At 39.2% G+C, this 17,556-nt stretch overlaps 2 protein-coding genes across 2 annotated transcripts; one reads left to right on the top strand and one right to left on the bottom strand.

The window, feature by feature from the left end:
* The first annotated feature begins 903 nt into the window (after positions 1–903).
* Positions 904–9,033, top strand: aprt (adenine phosphoribosyltransferase). The gene is made up of 5 exons (XM_042502623.2): positions 904–1,104; positions 3,396–3,499; positions 4,158–4,291; positions 6,036–6,114; positions 6,923–9,033. Exons 1-5 carry the CDS (start codon positions 1,016–1,018, stop codon positions 7,060–7,062), a joined length of 546 nt encoding a protein of 181 aa, XP_042358557.2. The 5' UTR covers positions 904–1,015; the 3' UTR covers positions 7,063–9,033.
* Positions 9,034–9,958: 925 nt separating this feature from the next.
* On the bottom strand, positions 9,959–17,061 carry cdt1 (chromatin licensing and DNA replication factor 1). Its single transcript, XM_042502190.2, has 10 exons — positions 16,391–17,061; positions 15,945–16,115; positions 14,668–14,963; positions 13,726–13,920; positions 13,350–13,495; positions 13,040–13,140; positions 12,470–12,658; positions 12,127–12,294; positions 11,810–12,011; positions 9,959–10,634 (listed from the first exon to the last, which is right to left on the bottom strand). Exons 1-10 carry the CDS (start codon positions 16,856–16,858, stop codon positions 10,471–10,473), a joined length of 2,100 nt encoding a protein of 699 aa, XP_042358124.2. The 5' UTR covers positions 16,859–17,061; the 3' UTR covers positions 9,959–10,470.
* Between the last annotated feature and the right edge of the window lie 495 nt (positions 17,062–17,556).

The following is a 17,556-nucleotide window of genomic DNA, read 5'->3' as shown; positions in this document are numbered from 1 at the left end:
GTTTATGTCTTCGTAAATGACACCACCTTTAAAGTGAAGCCAATGATACACTACAAAAATGAATTGTTTTTTTTTTAACAACTTGAAGGATTAAAAGAATAAAATCAAGTTTTTCTTCCTCCCCCTTTCTTTCTCTCCTTATTTTGTTGTAAGTTACTAAGATGCTTTAGGGGAGATGCAGTGGAGTAAATGTGGAAGTAAACCCTAAAACCTGCTTAACCCTAAAACCTAAAATCGTCTTGATTCCCACTGAAAACATGAGAGAAAGGCAATGTCCAACTAAAAAAGGAATGAACCCAAAATTAGTAAGAAATTAGTAAAAACAAACCCTAAAGATTAGCTAGAAACAGGTTAAAGAACAAAAATAAACTAGGAAATGACTTGAATAAGTACCCCATTTTGTGAAGATTCTTTTTTCTCTTTCTTTTGCTCTCTATTTTTTTTTTTTAATTAATTTTCACGTTGTTTTCTTGTTGCTTTTTTATTTATTTACCAATTTCTTACAGTTAGCTAATCGCCTTTATCGAGCTACATTTCTGCATGTAGAGAATTTAACCTAATTGCTCGGGTATCAAAAGGTAAAATACTTGTAAAAGGCGTCTGAAAGCAGCACAAGAAAAAAATGATGTCGCTTCAGGTTTCAAAGGGTTAAAAGACAAAAAACCCTAAAGTACCGATACTCCACAAACTCAAGTAGTATTATGTAAAGAAGTATGAATAGTTGTGTTTTTATTTTCTCTGTTGTCTGATAAAAAAATATTCGTTCGAATAAATGAAAAATACATTTTTCTTCCTCATATTTCACTTTGATGCTTAAAGTAATCCTGGGGCTGTCTAACTCCGCCCAACAGCTGGAGCATGCGCACTGCGGACCACACGAGTGCGGTATATGGGGCGGTAGCCTCGTGCGTCTTAATCTCGTGTAAGTGGGTGGAGGAAGGTGGCTGAGCAGAGGAACAGACAGAGCCGCGAGGACTGACTCGGACACACACACACACACACACACACAGTTAGAATGGCAGCAGGCCAAGAGACTAAACTCCAGCTGGTTCAGAGACACATCCGAGCTTTCCCGGACTTCCCCAAGAAAGGCATCCTGTTCAGGTAAGACAGCCGGCTGAGTTCTGTTTGAAGCTTTTCCACAAGCTCCCTGACCTCCAGTTATTATCGCTGTAAATTTAAGGCTTCACACACAGCAGGTGAGAGAAGGAGCCTCGAGCTTTGGACCTGGCACTCGTCTGAGCACACGTGCAAGTCACCTATCGCCATGGAAACGGACAACTGATATTAGTGCGCGAGCATAAGGGCTTTGATCAGATCTCTTTAAATTGGTGGATTATGTAAAGTCATGTCAAATTAGCCTCCAAATCTCAGAGAGCACAGATATGTGGAGCATATTCTGATTGTGCGCAAAGTTTTCAACATGAGTGGAAGTCTCGCTGAAACACATAAACATGTAAAATAGATTCATGAGTCATTTTTATTGTTTTGACGGTAATGGCGGGGTTTTCCCTCAGACAGAAGACACAAATTAGGACAGGAAAGTAAATCATGCCCGGAGGTGTTGACTTAGCAGAGAAAACATTAAAAAAGAACGTGATGTACAGGAGCATAAATATTTGAAGTTATTCTATAGAATACCTGAGAGCGTTACAGGGTTATATTTTTCGTATTTAAAAAAATCTGAAAAGAACTCAAATATGCAAAGATTCATTACATTTCATTGATTCATTAATAATGCGTCTTAATCTGTAATCTGTAAAATCTGTAAAATTATGCAATATTTGGTTTTGTTTTTATCTTTTTTATGTAGGCTATTATTATTGTTATTAAATAGGGCAGGTATCTGCATTAGCCATTTTCGGTTTCTAAGGGACTGTTCTTTATTTATCAGAGGAGGGGTGTGGCTGGGGTGTGACTTTTATTTTAATATTTTTTTGTTTGTTATGAGCTAAAAATATTTTTCCTCAGTTTTATTTTCCTCAAGTCTTTCTGAGTAACTTAGGATAATGCATGGCCCTCCCTCCGCCATAAATTAGATAGATTAGATAGATTCTAAAAATGTACCCTTTGATGTGTGAAAGTGAAAATTAAAAAAATAAAAAAGGGCCTATTAATTCTTTTACTCTTCTTGTGCTTGCTGGTTAGTTAGGGATAACTTTACTTTAACTTTATTTTTGACCAAATTCTAAATGAGAAAGAAAAGTGAAAGTGATTTTGATGTAATATCATTATTTTAAGTTCAGATTTAAAAAAAAAAAATTCTGACAGAAGTGTTTGGCCCACATACTGAGTACAGGGACAAGTGGACATTTGAAAATCCAATGATTATTTTCATTTTTATCTTTATTTCAATTTATATCGATTATAAATGGAGTAGTTTTGTTAATTTTTAAATAAAACGTGCCTTCTGCAGGATTGGAAGGCATGTTTTCTAAAAAAAAAAACATGAACAACAAAAACAAAACAACAAAAAACAGCTTTAAAATACATACAAAATATAGTATTAAATTTGCATGCCCCTCTCTTCAGCCAAAATAAAAAAACACAACTCTCACACCAGTTTTTAAAAAGCTACATGACATGTCTTCTCCTTTTTAGCACCACCCCCCTCCCCTCTCATTAATAACAAACAGTCCCTAACCTCTCCTGTACAGTGTTCAAACTTTTAAATTCATACTGTATTGTCTCTACACATGAATGTGCAAATAAACTAAACTGAACTGTAGTTTGAATCTTCACCTGCCGCATTAATTTTATTAAGGACATTACCACCATAAATCCGAGTATTGAAATTCACATAATGCAGGGAGTGAAGTGTTAACGCTCAAATTGTCCTAGGGGAAAACCCCCTGACCCCCCACTGAGTAGCCTAAGGGCCCCCAGTGTTAAAAGGGAAACTATGCTCCTGTGTACATGCTTGTTCTTGCCAAATAGAGGACAGTGTTTGTTTACCGGTTTGCTGCGCTGCCTGTAAGCCATTGCTGGCTTCAGTCAGTTACAGCCTGAGGGGAGATACAGTAATAAACTACAGCTTCGCTCTCATATAAACCATCGAAAAGTCACTGCAGCAGGTTAATAGCAAGACATTTTAAAACTTTTTTTTTTAAACCAAAAAAGATTAATTCAGGACTAACTGAAAGAAATATTTTTGGATAAATCCATAATTAAACCAGTTACAGCTCCACCTCAGTTTAACATTGTGAATTATTACAAAAAATTTTAGTCACTAGCCTAATCGGGTGTGCTGACTGAATTATACGTCAATGCATTAATATATCCAACAGAAGTTCATGACTCATCTTGTAAATGCACCATATAAATACAAATACAAGCATATATAAAGGTGTTTATCTCTGTTAACTGCATGCTGATGTAATGTGTGTGTGCTGCAGGGATATCTGTCCCATCCTGAAGGATCCAGCTGCTCTGACAGCAGTCATCGACCTGTTTGAGGAGCATGTGAGGAAGAATCACCCGCAGGTTGATCTGATCGTGGGTAAGAAACCACTGCAAAGCACCTTTTCATAAAAAAACAATATTCTTTACCCGATGAGCCTCAAAGCAACAGATAATATATATAAATAAGTATTTTCTTATGGTTTTATCTTTTTTTTGTTTTGTCATGATAGTTTGTTATTATGATATATTTCTATTTAGCCTGCCTTTTTCATCATCTGGGTCACGTCATGGTTTCCTATTGGCCGTAACGAAAGCCCTGATGAAGACTGGCATTGGTTGAAACGTTTTGGTTTTTTAATGATTTAGCCACTATAATAAAGGCTTTTTTTATGGAATTCCTGCTTGTTTTTCACATTTTTGGAGTGCCTGGATTTCCTCATAGTAGCTGTTCTGAGTATCTTGGCAGGTATTTATATGTCTGTCTAATGCTAATATAATTATATTACATATACAGTATAAGGTAATAAATAATATATTATTAATTACTATACTAATTCTAATAATGTAATGGCAGTTTTTGTTTATTAAATGCACTATTTTTCAAACTGAAATGGTTTCACAGCGTTCATATGGCATTCATTATACAAGCCCTATAGACTGACACATGATGTTTTCATATTCTGTCCACTGTGTGTCCTTCCTTAATGTGTCCTTCTGTATTTTGCTGGTAATCCATATTTTCTGTGTGTGTGCAGGTTTAGATGCTCGTGGTTTCCTGTTCGGGCCTCTGCTCGCCCAGCGGCTGGGTGTTGGCTTCGTCCTGGTCAGAAAGAAAGGCAAACTGCCCGGAACCACGGTGTCTGTAGCATATGATTTGGAGTATGGCAAGGTAACGCACACACATAAACTAAGGATTTAGTTTAAAGCAGTGTTTTGCTCTGTGTTTGTCGGTCTTTACAGTGTTGATAGGATGGTAGTTGGGGAACACTTATTAATGAATAGATTAATTATTAATTGATAGAAGCATAATCTGTTCACACTTTCATTAAACAGCATTAAAAAAATACAGTTTAATGCGTACATAAAACTTTTTTCAGTTGTAGGACAGCAGTTTAACATGCAGACTCAAGCTGAGTAGAGCTCTGATTAAAGCATGTGTGCTCCTCAGCTGTTTTCCAGCAGGGTGTGGGAGTAGCTCACCCTGGTCAGTAGGCACGTTTTCATTAACCCTCTCATTGTGCAAAATGAAATTGTGAATATAAAATACGCAGAATGGAAATAGTTCAATTTTGAAAAAACTCATTTATCACAAAAATTAATTGCACTCGCATGAGGTGGTATTTCAGGAGATTTGAAAAAGCCATCTTTTGCAAAACAATGGAAAGCCTTTTTAGTCTTTTTTAGGTCACATAATGCTATGACTATGTGCTTGTCAGTAGGAACTTGTTCCCTCATGATGCAGCAGGAGCTACAAGAGCTTTTATTGCACCACATAACTCTTCAAATCATCTGGAAGTTTTAAATCCATAATTCCTGTGTGAAATCGTGAACTAGAACCTCCCAGAAATCCCTCATAAATGGCCGCTCCCATGTAGAAGGGGCGTGCCTTTTCTTTACGGCTCCATAACACACCTTCTTGACCTTGGACTGGAAATACTGACGGCTAGTGTGGTGGCTGCAATAGAAATAAAGCTGCCACCATGGTTACTGGAATGTTATCACCAGAGGAGAAGTATACTCGGTAGAAATGCAGTCATCTCGAAATTGTGCTTTATCAATATTTTGATTAATATTTTGCTCAAATCTGTAATGAAAACCTGCCTACTGTTTATCAGAGCTTTCTGCAAGTATGACATAACACCAGATGCAACATGTGTCCATGGTAACAGTTCTGCCGTCCCCACACTGGGCCCATTCATGACAGCTCACATTATCACTATCACAGCTGGTTCCAGCCTGCTGGGCTTTAGATGACCTCATAAAAGTTAGAGCTACAGACAGCTGTTCCATCTGTAACATACATTACACTGACTGAATATTGTTATTGTTGTGTGGCCGGTTATTCTGATAAAGTAGCTTGTGATAAATTCTACTTTGGAATACCACCTTGTAGGACCCAGTGACTGTATATAAAGATGTACAACACATCTTTACTTCCTCCCACTGTACAAAAATGAAGCCAAAATATTCCAGATATGGCTGCTGCTATCTTGCGCTGATCAGTCATTTGGAGCCAGTCTGCACAGTAACAATCTTCACAATGTTGAGTCCCACCCCCCCAATACACCAGCCCGACCCAGTCGTGAGCAGTGCCATTGATTGTGAGCACACTGATTGGCACACACAGTTGTCATTTACGTTGTATAACGTGTATTACGTTGTATTTGGCACTTTTGAGTTTCATTTTTTATCCCCAGAGGTTGCAACTTGTCCTGGCTGTTAGCTTCAGGCTGTCGTCATCCTGGAATTTGAATCTTTGCTCCAGTTGACAACCATGTGCATTTTTGGGCACATTTTTCTCCAGAATCTCTCTGCATTTCTCTTACTTTTTATTGTTACCTGAATCCTGAGCAGTTTCAGTTTCGTGTCTAATCAACAGTAGTTTTTTAAGAGTTTTCCTTGTGTCCTTGCAGGCAGAGGCAGAGATCCAGGAGGACGCTGTGTCTCCAGGACAGAAAGTTCTACTCATCGATGACCTTCTGGCTACTGGAGGTAATATCTGCTCTAGAGTCATCATGTTCACTGGAGTCAGTCTGATGAGGGATTATTTACACAAAAAAGAAACAAATATTAGACAAAATGTCAGATATATTTCCTTCCTGACACTTAGCATTCTGCTTTAACCCTTTGAAACCTGGATTGACATCAGTTTTCTTGTGCTGTGTTGAGACGCCTTTTACAAGCTAAGCCCTTTGAAATCTGAGCATATTGGTTTGACACAAAAAACATAAGGAAAAAAGGCAATGACCTACTTGGCAAGAAATGTCCCACAAATTGCGAGAAATTTGTACCATTTTTTTAAGAGGGGAGGAGTATTAAGAAAATCCAGAAAAAATAGGGAAAAAAATATACTTAGAATTATAATAATTTTATATTTAAAATGTTGTTACAGAAAAAATAAAAATATCTAAAATATATACATTTATATATTTAGGCATTTTTTCTTGGCCATTTTCTTGTTTGTTTGTCTTTTTTTCTGTATATTTTCAATTAATTTTGCTCTAACTCTAACATGCTCTAACTATTTTTTTGTTAATTTCTGGGCCATGTCTTGTGTAGTAGCGTGTTGTTTTCACCCCATGTTTTGTTTGATTGTTGAAAAAAAAATTTAAAAAATAATAAATTCTCAGTTTTCAAAGGGTTAATTAATGAGAGGTTACTGCTAACAGAATGGATTTACATTGGCTCTCTGCTAACAAGACAGCATCTACTGCCAGCCTGTTGCCTCTGCTGGCCATGTAAGAATCATGTTGTGTTTTGAAGTGATATTCAGATTTGTGTGTGTGTGTGTGTTTTGCAGGGACACTGTATGCAGCCTGTGAGCTGATGAAAAAGCAGCAGGCTGAGATTCTGGGCTGCATGGTGGTCATCGAGCTCAATGAGCTTAACGGCATCGACAAACTGAAACCCCTCAGCGTGTTCTCTCTGGTTCAGTACTGAGCAGCGCTGCAGCCGCTTCGCTGCAAACAAGTCACGCACTGATTTCACAAACACTCAGGTGCATCCCGTCTCTCATTTTAATCATCAACTGACATGCAGTTTCAGTCAGAACTAAAATACAGTGTTTTTAATTTATTCATAAATCTGTTAATGCAGTGTTGCAAGGGCTAGAGCCTTACCCAGCATGCTTTGGGCTAATGACAGAGAGACAGCTGTGTTTCTGCGAATCTCAGAATGTCTCAAAATGTTTATAATATTCTCTTCTTCTCACCTAATGCATGCTGGGATCAGTCCCTGCATCAATGTAAGCCTAAACTGGATGGTTGGATGGATGGATGTTCAAAAGGCAAAACATTTTGTCTGTTGCAGACTGAATGATTAAGTGTCTACTTTTTCCGTTTTTTTTTTCATGTAGTTTTACATCTTTCAATTGCCGTTTTTAGCTTCATCTGTATGTTAACCCTTTGAAACTGTGGCAAATCAGCCTGATTGCTTTCAAAAACATGCGAAGAAGGCAATGAGCAAGTTAAGAAAAATGACAGAGAAAATCGCAAGAAACTTGTTTTTTAAATGAAAGCACAAGAAAATAACCTGAAATTATTAAAAAAAATAATAACAACAACAAAACAAAGCAAAACAAACACGGAAAGTAAAAAAACGGAACAAAGATGATAATTATTGTGTAAAAAAAATAAAACTAAATATATAATTCGGAAATAATCAGAAATAAAATTATCTGGATTTTTTTCCCACTTGCTTTTTAAAAAATAAATTTCTGAATCTACTGAATTTTTTGGGAGATTCATTACCTTTTTCCCCACAATTTTTGAAAGCAAGTAAAGCAACTTGCTCAGGGTTGAAAGGGTTAAATACTTGTGAAATGCATACAAATGCAGCAAGAGGAAAATGATGTCAGTGCAGGTTTCAGATGTGGCAAGGTGGTGTTCTGCAACTTGAAGGGTGCTAACTGGCAACCAGCCTGGTATGTTAAGCTTGTGGCTGCAGAACAACCAAATAACATGAATATTTAACCATGAGCTGATTTCTGTAGCTTAACCATTGGTACTCTTTTTGTGTATTCAAATGGTTTTAAAGTCTTTATGTGTGCTCAAAGTGTGACTGATGGCTGTAAGAGGTATCCAATCATGGCTGCCTTTTTTAGGGAAAACTCTTGATATGACTCCACTATCTGCTGTTTCAAACATAATATTTATCCCACCACCCGTGACACATTTTAATGCAGAGGAAAGCCTCTGAAACAAGTGACAAATAAACAGTTTTTTCTAATCACTAACATCAATTTGTTCTATCAGTGAGCATAGTGTCTGTCTGTTGTGGACCAGACCATTAACACAATTTATGTATTATGAATGTGCAGTATGTGTATGCAGTCAGTGAACACTTTACTTACCTGATAGCAACATCATGGATCTATCTCCTTATTTACAAGTGCTTGAAAACAACATGCCAGAAATGCAAACTTTAAAGTTAAAATCTGGAATTTGTGATATAAAAATCTGTGCCAACAGCAGCTGAAAATCCGTAATGAAACATCTGATTTTTGATGCTTTTTGGAATGGACACATGAATGAAATATTGTGAAATAGCTGATTTGTTTAATTTAATTTTTATTTGTTTAAAATAAACCAACCATGAAACATAGCCAGGTGCTTAAGTTCTCTTTCAGCTACATCGACATCTACAGCAACAATTGGACTTTTCAGATTTTGTTCCATGTGGATGCAGAACATCACACAGGAGCAGAAAGAGGAAAAACTCCTGTTTGGACGAGGCAGAGGAGGCGCTGGACTAGAGGACTTGCGCATTTTTCCTTCTGTGCCTTTTTTTAAAAAAACTGTTTTTATGTATTTTATTTTTAAACATTTGGAACCAAAGGCCATGGATGTTGGTTTCTTTTTGGATCATTGTCTACAATTTCATGTTACTAGTAAAACTTTTATTGCAGCATAATTTCACTGTGTTCATTTTTTTATACAAAACATTGTATAAAATGAAGATGACTCATTCACTTTTACAGTATGTCATTAATGCTCACACTCACCACATACCGAAGGTGGTTTAGAGTAAAATGAAACTGTTTGAAAACAATGGATTTCACATTGTCTATTATGCAGGTAGAACTATAACCTGAGAAGTTATGCAGTTTTTGTGATGATGCCCACTGTTTTGGAGGTTGTGCGATGAGTGACAATGGTGTTTGAATCAAAATATTTTAGTCTGGTGAGATTAAACAAATGTTGTGTAGTTGTAGATCTCACCATTATATATATATATATATATATAAATATATATATATATATATATATATATATATATATATATATATATATATATATATATATATATATATATATATACATACATACATATATACATACATACATATATATATATACAGTATATGCCAAGTGAGAAACCAGAGATGGCTTCGCACTATGACCAAGCTGACCACCAGGGGGTAGGATATCAGCTGTCTGTGCATTGAAAGGCAGATTTCAAACTGCTGTGAAAAATTCAGTCATCAAAAATTCTGAGAGTTTGCACTTTATCTAGACAGCAATGAGATGTTGATAATTTGTTATTACAAAGATTGATTTGCTCAAATAAAACACGCACCCCAGAAGTGCACTTAAACTGTCTTGAAATGGACTGGTTTCACTGATACGGCTTTAAGACACACCAGTGTTAAAGTTCATTCATTATATGTAAATGCTTATCCTCTTGAGGTTTGGGGGGGGGCTAGAGCCCGTCCCAGCCCACATTGGGTGAAAGGCAAGGTACCACCAGCTGACTGATAATTAATGCAGCCATGTCTTTGCTTTACAGAGTGTTATATTTACTAAGTAGCATTCACAGAAAACCATTGGAGACAGTGTGGCTGACAAATGATTGTATTTCTCAAACATCATACTGTGACTTTTAAAATTGTAAACATTCATCAGTTCTACACTGTAGAAAACTGATCGGTAAAAAGACTGGAAGCACAAACCAACATTACACTCTCATGGAGCAAATAAAAACAAAGCAAATCATCAGTCACTCTTAACCAAAATGTGGTTAAAACGACCTGCTCACAGCATGGGGACAGTTGAAATATCAGGACTGGGTCTGATCTGTCCCATGTGTCCTTGGGGTTCTGGGACATACTGGTGTCCAGGAGCTGCGCATAGATCAGTCTGTCACCATTTCACACCACAAAACCCACAGTTCCCAAAAATGTCACGTCTACTGCCCACAGACCAGTGAGATTAACTGAAAAACATCACACCTTTAACACACTTGCCTCCAGCGTGCTGCAGCTCACGCAGCACGGGCCGCAAAAAGGTGAATGCACCAACTGTGAGAGGACGCCGCGTCATCATTTCACTCAGTCATCACGGAAATGTCTCAGAGTCTCTCCTCCTCTCGCAGTCGGCTGCTCAGTTTGTCCACAATGACACTGAGCTCCATGTTCTTGTTCAACTTCAGGTAGAAGTCCTTCCTGATTGGATGAATCGTGAGCCAATCAGGAGCCACTTCGGCCAGCAGACGGATGTGTTTCTCCATTTCGCCTGTTCATTAGACAAGAGATACAGCCGATCAAAAAACTATCCTTTTCTGAATAATTCAAGACAGCAAACATTTTCCCGACTTGGGCTGGGAGATTTAGTTTAAAAATATTATTGTGACTATAGTGTGATTCATTATATAAATCTCGATATTTTGAAATGTCCTCTAAATACTGAGGACAAAAGTATTAAATGAACCACAGTTAAAAAGAACTTTTGTTATTGTTAGAATTAAACAAATTAAAGTGGAACCACTGGTGCTTTTATTTTGAAACACCCAACTGGTGTTGATGTTTTTGCTGTACAGGTTACGCTTCCTGTTAACAGTTGTTGGCAGAAAGTTAGACTTGACTAGGTTGATTGCTTTCAAAAACATGACAAAAGCATAGAACTAGGCAAAAAATGCAAGAAATTAGTAGATTTAGAAAATTATTATCTTTTAAAAGAAAGGGGGAAATTGTCCAGAGAACTATACATGTATAATGATCATAATTATGTATTCTAAATGTTTTTACATATTTAAAAAACAATTTTTAAGCATTTTTTCAGGCACTTCCAGTTTTTCACCCTTACATTTTTTGTTGTTTGTATTTTTCTGTTTGTTTTGTTTATGCCAATTTTAAAGTAATTTTGCCTTCCTCTAATGTTTTTGAAAGCAAATTCTCTCAGGTTTCGAGGTTAAACATGAGGATTTATTCACTGTGAGCTGAACACAAACTAACAGCTGTCCAGTTCATATATTAACAGTATCTGAGATGGTGCTCCATGGATGCATAATGCAACCAAATAGTTACAACCTTGAAGATGCAAACACACACATGGCTCACATGCTCACACACTTTCAGGAGTTGTCTGCATGGGCGGAGGAGTGTGTGTGTGTGTGTGTGTGTGTGTGTGTGTGTATCATGTTTGTGGGTCTCTTTCTTTTGTGTGTGGCTTTGAAAAAGAGAAAGCCAGAGAACCAGAACTCTGCCTCATGCTGCTTTTATACTTGATGTTTGCAATAAAGTCATTTTATACGTCCCACATGGTACAAGCCGCGATACATCGAGAATTTGATATATTCTAAATCTGATAGAAATATTGATACATTGCCGGTATCTATTTCCTCCTACAAAATAATGGTGAAAGCCATAATAACATGTTTTTTTTTGGTTCTCAGGCCGACCTGAACCGACCTGTGCTGAGAGCAGATCTGTAGCTGGCCACCGTCCTGTTACAGGCCACCTCCATTATTAACGCCGGCTTCTTCTCTGCTACGAAAACGGTCCGGAGAATCCTGGCCAGCTCGGGGAGCCGTGACATCATTAGCAAGCGCTCCTCCTGGGCGGGCTTTCGGGTCATGGCTGCCTGGAGCTTCTGGGCCTCCTTTGCCCGAATCTGAACAAACCATCCAAAACAACACAAGGATTAATCAACATGGATATCAGAGGGTCAACGGCTAAACGAACCCTAACCCTCATAATACCCATAAAGCACAGTTAAGTCCACCTACCCTGTCCAGCAGGGACTGGGACACTCCTTTCAGGGCAGTTGGGACCTGAGCTGCAGCTGATGGATCCGATGTTTGGGAGGGTGTTGTTTTCGGTGGGGATGTTGGCTCTTTAGTCTCTGCAGTTTTATCTTCTGTCTTCAGAGCTAGAGACATGAGAGCCCTCTCCATCTGGACGCAGGACAAGACAACAAGTTCCATCTGAATTAGCACAGAACAACGCTGAAAAAATACTATTAATGTGGACACTGTAAATCTAAACAAGGCTTTTCAACATTTCTATGTCACTGCTGATGATACGGGACTCATGATTTCAGAGCGGGACCACTTCAAACACACACAGTACCTTGGGTGTGATGAGAGAACGAGCCTTGTCCAGCACCTCCTGAGCCGTGGCCAGTCTCTCCGTGTGAGGAGGCTGGGGCAGCGAGCTGCTGGAGACGGCTGGCACCGTGTCCACGTTAAAGCGAGGGTGCCAGCGGGTCAGTTTGTCCTCTGGAATGGACACTGGAGGGACCAACGAGGACAGGAAGACCTGCAGACAGAGGGGCACTTTAAAGACTTGTTGGCAGAAATTAATTTGGGATGCCATAATGTAAAGAGACGATAATCTCAGTTCATAACACACGTTTACATGGGATGTGCGATACGGCTAAAATCAGTGATCACTGTTTGGGTCATTTTTATCATGGTAACATTATATATCACAATACACTAACTATTGTGTATATTCAAGTCAGTTAGAATCACAGCCTTTATCAAGTTGCACTGACAGTTCACATCCATGTCTGTAAAGACACGGGTGCTTGACACGCATGTGTCCCGCCTGTGCCGTGTTAGAGATTCTGTCTTTCTGCCTGGTTCTCACGCAGACTACATGAAATCAATCTGAAGCGACACTGGAGCAGCTGCTGACCTTGTGGTGCTGTTTGACAATTGAGACCAGGTTCAGGTGGAAGATGCGTCTTCTCTCCAGGAGACAAGAGGCTGACAGGACAGGACGACCGTCTTTCTGGTCTGAGGAGGACAACAGCACACGGATGAGGACATGAAGACATGTTATGCGACTGGAAAACTGGATCTCCAGTTAGGTCCACAGTTTACATGCATCCCATTTAAAGACAACTTCTTTACTGATTCAAACTGTAAAGGCTATTTAAGTAAATACATTTAGAATATTTGATGCAGGGGAGGAGGTGACTTCAGGCTGTGAAAAGGCTGCTCACCAGAGGGAGTGACGGGCTCCACCGTGAGCTGGTAGCTGCCCTTCTTGATGCTGCTGTTGAAGGTCGGGATGTTCTTCTCCTGTCTGAACACGTAGGCCTCAGGAAACACCGTCTTTATCTGACCCACTTGGCTCTCCTCAAACCGCCTGCAGGGCGAGAAAGACACGATGCAAACATTAGCTCTGCAGCCTGACAGCCAGTCCTGACCTCCACGATACCATCACATCCAGAAACTCATCTACACATTTCTGAGGAACCAATACACTACTGAAGTCTGATTCCTTATGCCTCACATATATATGAGGCATATCAAATCACTCTTCCTCATTTCAATGTGAACAGTGCAATCAAACCATGTCTCCGTCTGTCCACCTACTTGTGCATCATGTCCTGAACTCCTTGTTTGATCTTGCTGAAGGTGGCCGTCTCGCAGCGGTTGTACAGCATGGCCACCACGGTGTCCATACTCCTGAACATCTCCGCCAGCACCTTGTACTGGAAGGGCAGGGAGAGGCCTGGGGGGGCTGCCTGGGCGAGGGTGTGGTACCGCTGATATGCTGGCAGCTCAGTGCTGAGGGACGAAAGAGAGCAGGAAAAAAACACTTTAGCTTCTGATCTGGTGCAGCAGGAGTTGCTGTCAGTGCTCCACAGACTGGTTTGAAATGTTTGGCTGGATGACAGTGTTGATATTTTTAAAAGCGAACTCAAGACCTGCCTTTCAAGTTAAGCTTTTAATTGAATTTCTAGACTATTTTTTAAATACATTTTAATCTGTTTTACTACATACTATATTATTATCATTATATTACATTACTTACATTATATTATTTTTAAACATTTAAATCTATTATTATACTTTTACTACCTTTTATGTACTATGTTGAGTGATTCATTTATTATTATTGTTATAATATATTTTTTTTTCATTTTATTTATACTTTTTTTATTATTTTATTTTCTTTTTTTTATGATTTATTTTTCTTTTTTTATTTTACTTTTATCATTTTATTTATACATTTCTTTTTTTTTTTATTTATTTTTCTTTTTTTTTATTTTACTTTTATCTATAAGTTTAATCCTTCTGCTGGTGTTTCCTCAGTTCCCAATTTTAAGTACTTTTATTTTAGTGCTTGAATTAATTAATTACAATAATCAATGACAAAGTCTTGCTTTGCTATCCGTGTATGTGTGTCTGTGTGTGTGTGTGTGTGTCAGAGCGGATTCCTGGTTTTATTGTATGAAGCACTTTGTGTTTTGCTTGTATCAAAAGTGCTACACAAATAAAGTCTGAGTGATAGTTTGGCGTGTAGCTGCTCACCTGTCCAGCGTTTGTGTGTCGCTCAGCTGGCTCTCTTTGGCCTCGCTCTCCTCCCGCCTCTGCTGAGCTTTAGCTGCGAGCTCTCTGGCCCGTGCTATGTTGCTCTTGAGGGCCTTAGCATCAGTGGTAGTGGCTGTGGTGGTTTTGGGGATAGCTGGGATGGTTTTGTTGGGAGCTGAACCAGCCGGCGAGGATGAGGTAGAAGAGGGGGAAGCAGAGACGGTGATTTCCTCTGCGTGTTTCTTGATCCTCTGAAGGCGAGCCTTGAGGGCGGCGATGTCCTCTCTACGCACAGCCTGGTGGAGAAGGGGACAGCTATGATGATGACTTGAGAACTTTTATCTTGTTGTCAACTAAACTAATGTACAAAGTCAAACCAACAATGTTTTTATCTATTGACAAGTACTGTGTGTTTGTGTGTGTGTCTGTAAAAATCAGATGAGGGAATGAGTAACACGTCAACATTTTTTCAGTCAGCATATGTCTAAAGCAGCTATTCACATGAAATTTGCAGCAGGTATCGACATTAACTCAAACATCTACGTCCTTGGAAAGAGTTTGAAGAAGTTTAAGCAACAAAGTGAAATAACACAAGAAAAAAGTACTGAATATGAAAAAAACTGAAATGCATTTCAGCGGAAGATCAAGATTAACCAGAGAGCTCTCGTCGATCTTCTAGATTTAAGGACGGTCTGTGTGAAAGAATAGACCAAAATCCCACCTGAGCACTGTGACAAATTGATTTCTCCATAGGGGAAATATTGCAAACAATGGCTTCTACATCAAATTATTTAATATATATTAGTTAACATGTTTTTTCAACTTATTGCATTTTTTATGGATTGGAATGTTACAGTTTCTTTATCATCAAGTTGTACTGAGTTATTACCAGTGTTGGGTGTAAATTTCATGTGAATAGCTGCATTTGATATATGCTGAATGAAAAAAATGCTGATGTTTTGAAAACTCTCTACTCCTTTGACCTCGAGCTCCAGTTACAACTCACAACAATGAGCCACAATGTTGTGCTGGGTGACATTTTCCTTCATTATCATGAACACACCCACCCACACACACACACACACACTTTTTGAGCCATTTGGATGAATGTGTTGAAGGTTCATGTTCTTTCTAGAACAACACATCCATCATCTGAATTTAGTACTTGCAACAGCCACATCAGACAGTGATCTCACTGACACTTCTCATGTACACACAGCACTGGATTTTATTTTAACACCAATGAAGCCTGACTCTGTCCCAACACTGTGTCTTACCTTGCTGGCCTGTCCTTCAGTGTTCTTGCTAGAGACTTGGCTCCTCTGTGGAGAGCTGCTGGTTTGGGGGCTGAGCTGGTTGTCAGCATTCTGTGCAGACACAGGGGCCACAGGGGCCACAGGGGACAAATGCTGCTGGGTCACCTCACTGGGCAGGAGCTGGACTGCAGCCTGGACACACACACACACACACACAGACACACACACAGACACACACAACAGATTGAGCTCGGTTGTTGTTGTCAAACTGCCTACAAGCCTACAACGTGACTGTATATGCAATTACATTTTGACGCAGGTTGGAAAGCAATTACAAGCTATACGTTGTGGTTGCCATCTTTGGGTCAAAGTCTGAACACGAGTCTTTAAACGTAAACATTAAGTGTGTCTGGTGCTTACACGCGTTTCTCTCAAACATGGAGGAGTCAGAGCAACATTAAAGTTACCTGTGGGGAGTCTTGGGGGAGGACCAGCTTCTTCCTGGCTTTCCTCCTGGTAGTTTTCTCCGGACCATTAGCTTTAGCCTCTGTGCCGTGCTCCGCCTGCCGTCTCTTCTTGGCAGTGCTGTGGTCGGTGGTGACTGAGAACACGGCTGCCCCGAGGTCAAACTCCGTCTCCGCCGCGGCCCGCTTCGGTGTTCGGGGGCTGGAGGGAGCAGCTTTAACGGTACACGCTTCGTCGTTGAGCCCCGCAGCTTCGTCGATAACCCGGACAAACTCTTCATGGACGGAGGACGAACAAAGGGAGCCACCTTTGCTTCTCGAGGATCTTGTCAGTGTGCTGGCGACATTAGCGCTGACCCCGGAGGAGCTCCGGTCGAGCACCGCGCTGCTCTGCGGCTTGGTTGCTTTCACCGGACCCGAGATGCCTTTCTTCCTCTGGGAGAAGAAATCAGTAACTCTCGCCTGAGACATGCTGCTGCTGCTGCTGGTGAACGCGGTTAAAGAAACTGCTATGATCTACTGTAAACTCGACTCGGCAGAGATATAAATACTGTCCATCGACAATAGGTCTCCGGTAATGTTCACACGTACCGGAAGAAGAAAAGAAAATTCGCGCGAAATCAACAAAGCCACGCCCCATCCGGTCCACGTCGTAGCACACTGAAAGAAGGACGGGCCGTGTTGATGAAAGGAGCAGTTCTTAAAGCAGCACTCGTTTTAAATTTAATCGTTATCTTTGTTGTTTTCAATTGTGCTGCATTACAGAAAATATTGTAAACATTTCTGCTGTTGTTATTGTTTTTAAATGTTTATATTAAACACCTATTTAAATAACGATAATGACTCGCCCTTCTCATATTATTACAGTGTAACACAGGCAAAAAAATATATATATCAGAATCACCTTTAATGGGCCAAGTTTTTTTTTTAAAGTAAACTTTTTAAGCAAACAAACAAAAAGCAGAGAAGGCACACGTTCAATGTAAAACAGCAAAAAAGTAATAAAAGACCAACCATACAAACCTGCAATACTAGGCAAAGCTAACAATTACAAACTAAAAATGTACCAGTAAGATTAAAAAGAAATAACAACAATGAAATAACATAAAATGAATATATTAAAATTAAATGAATACATTAAATTTGGAGGACAAACTTCTGGTCTTCAC

Source organism: Plectropomus leopardus, chromosome 13 (assembly GCF_026936395.1).
Source record: "Plectropomus leopardus strain MGB_pleo_1.0 chromosome 13, ASM2693639v1, whole genome shotgun sequence".
Lineage (NCBI taxonomy): Eukaryota > Metazoa > Chordata > Actinopteri > Perciformes > Serranidae > Plectropomus > Plectropomus leopardus.
The sequence above is the reverse complement of the archived record's forward strand: the minus strand, read 5'-3'. Positions and strand labels throughout refer to the sequence as shown.

Coding starts and splice junctions, on each gene's coding strand:
- aprt (XM_042502623.2), top strand. CDS start 1,016: ATGGCAGCAGGCCAAGAGACTAAACTCCAGCTGGTTCAGAGACACATC. Junction 1,105..3,395: donor AAGAAAGGCATCCTGTTCAG/GTAAGACAGCCG, acceptor TGTGTGCTGCAG/GGATATCTGTCCCATCCTGA. Junction 6,115..6,922: donor TGACCTTCTGGCTACTGGAG/GTAATATCTGCT, acceptor TGTGTTTTGCAG/GGACACTGTATGCAGCCTGT.
- cdt1 (XM_042502190.2), bottom strand. CDS start 16,858: ATGTCTCAGGCGAGAGTTACTGATTTCTTCTCCCAGAGGAAGAAAGGC. Junction 12,295..12,469: donor GTTCTCTCATCACACCCAAG/GTACTGTGTGTG, acceptor TCCTGCGTCCAG/ATGGAGAGGGCTCTCATGTC. Junction 10,635..11,809: donor CAGATCTGCTCTCAGCACAG/GTCGGTTCAGGT, acceptor TCTAATGAACAG/GCGAAATGGAGAAACACATC.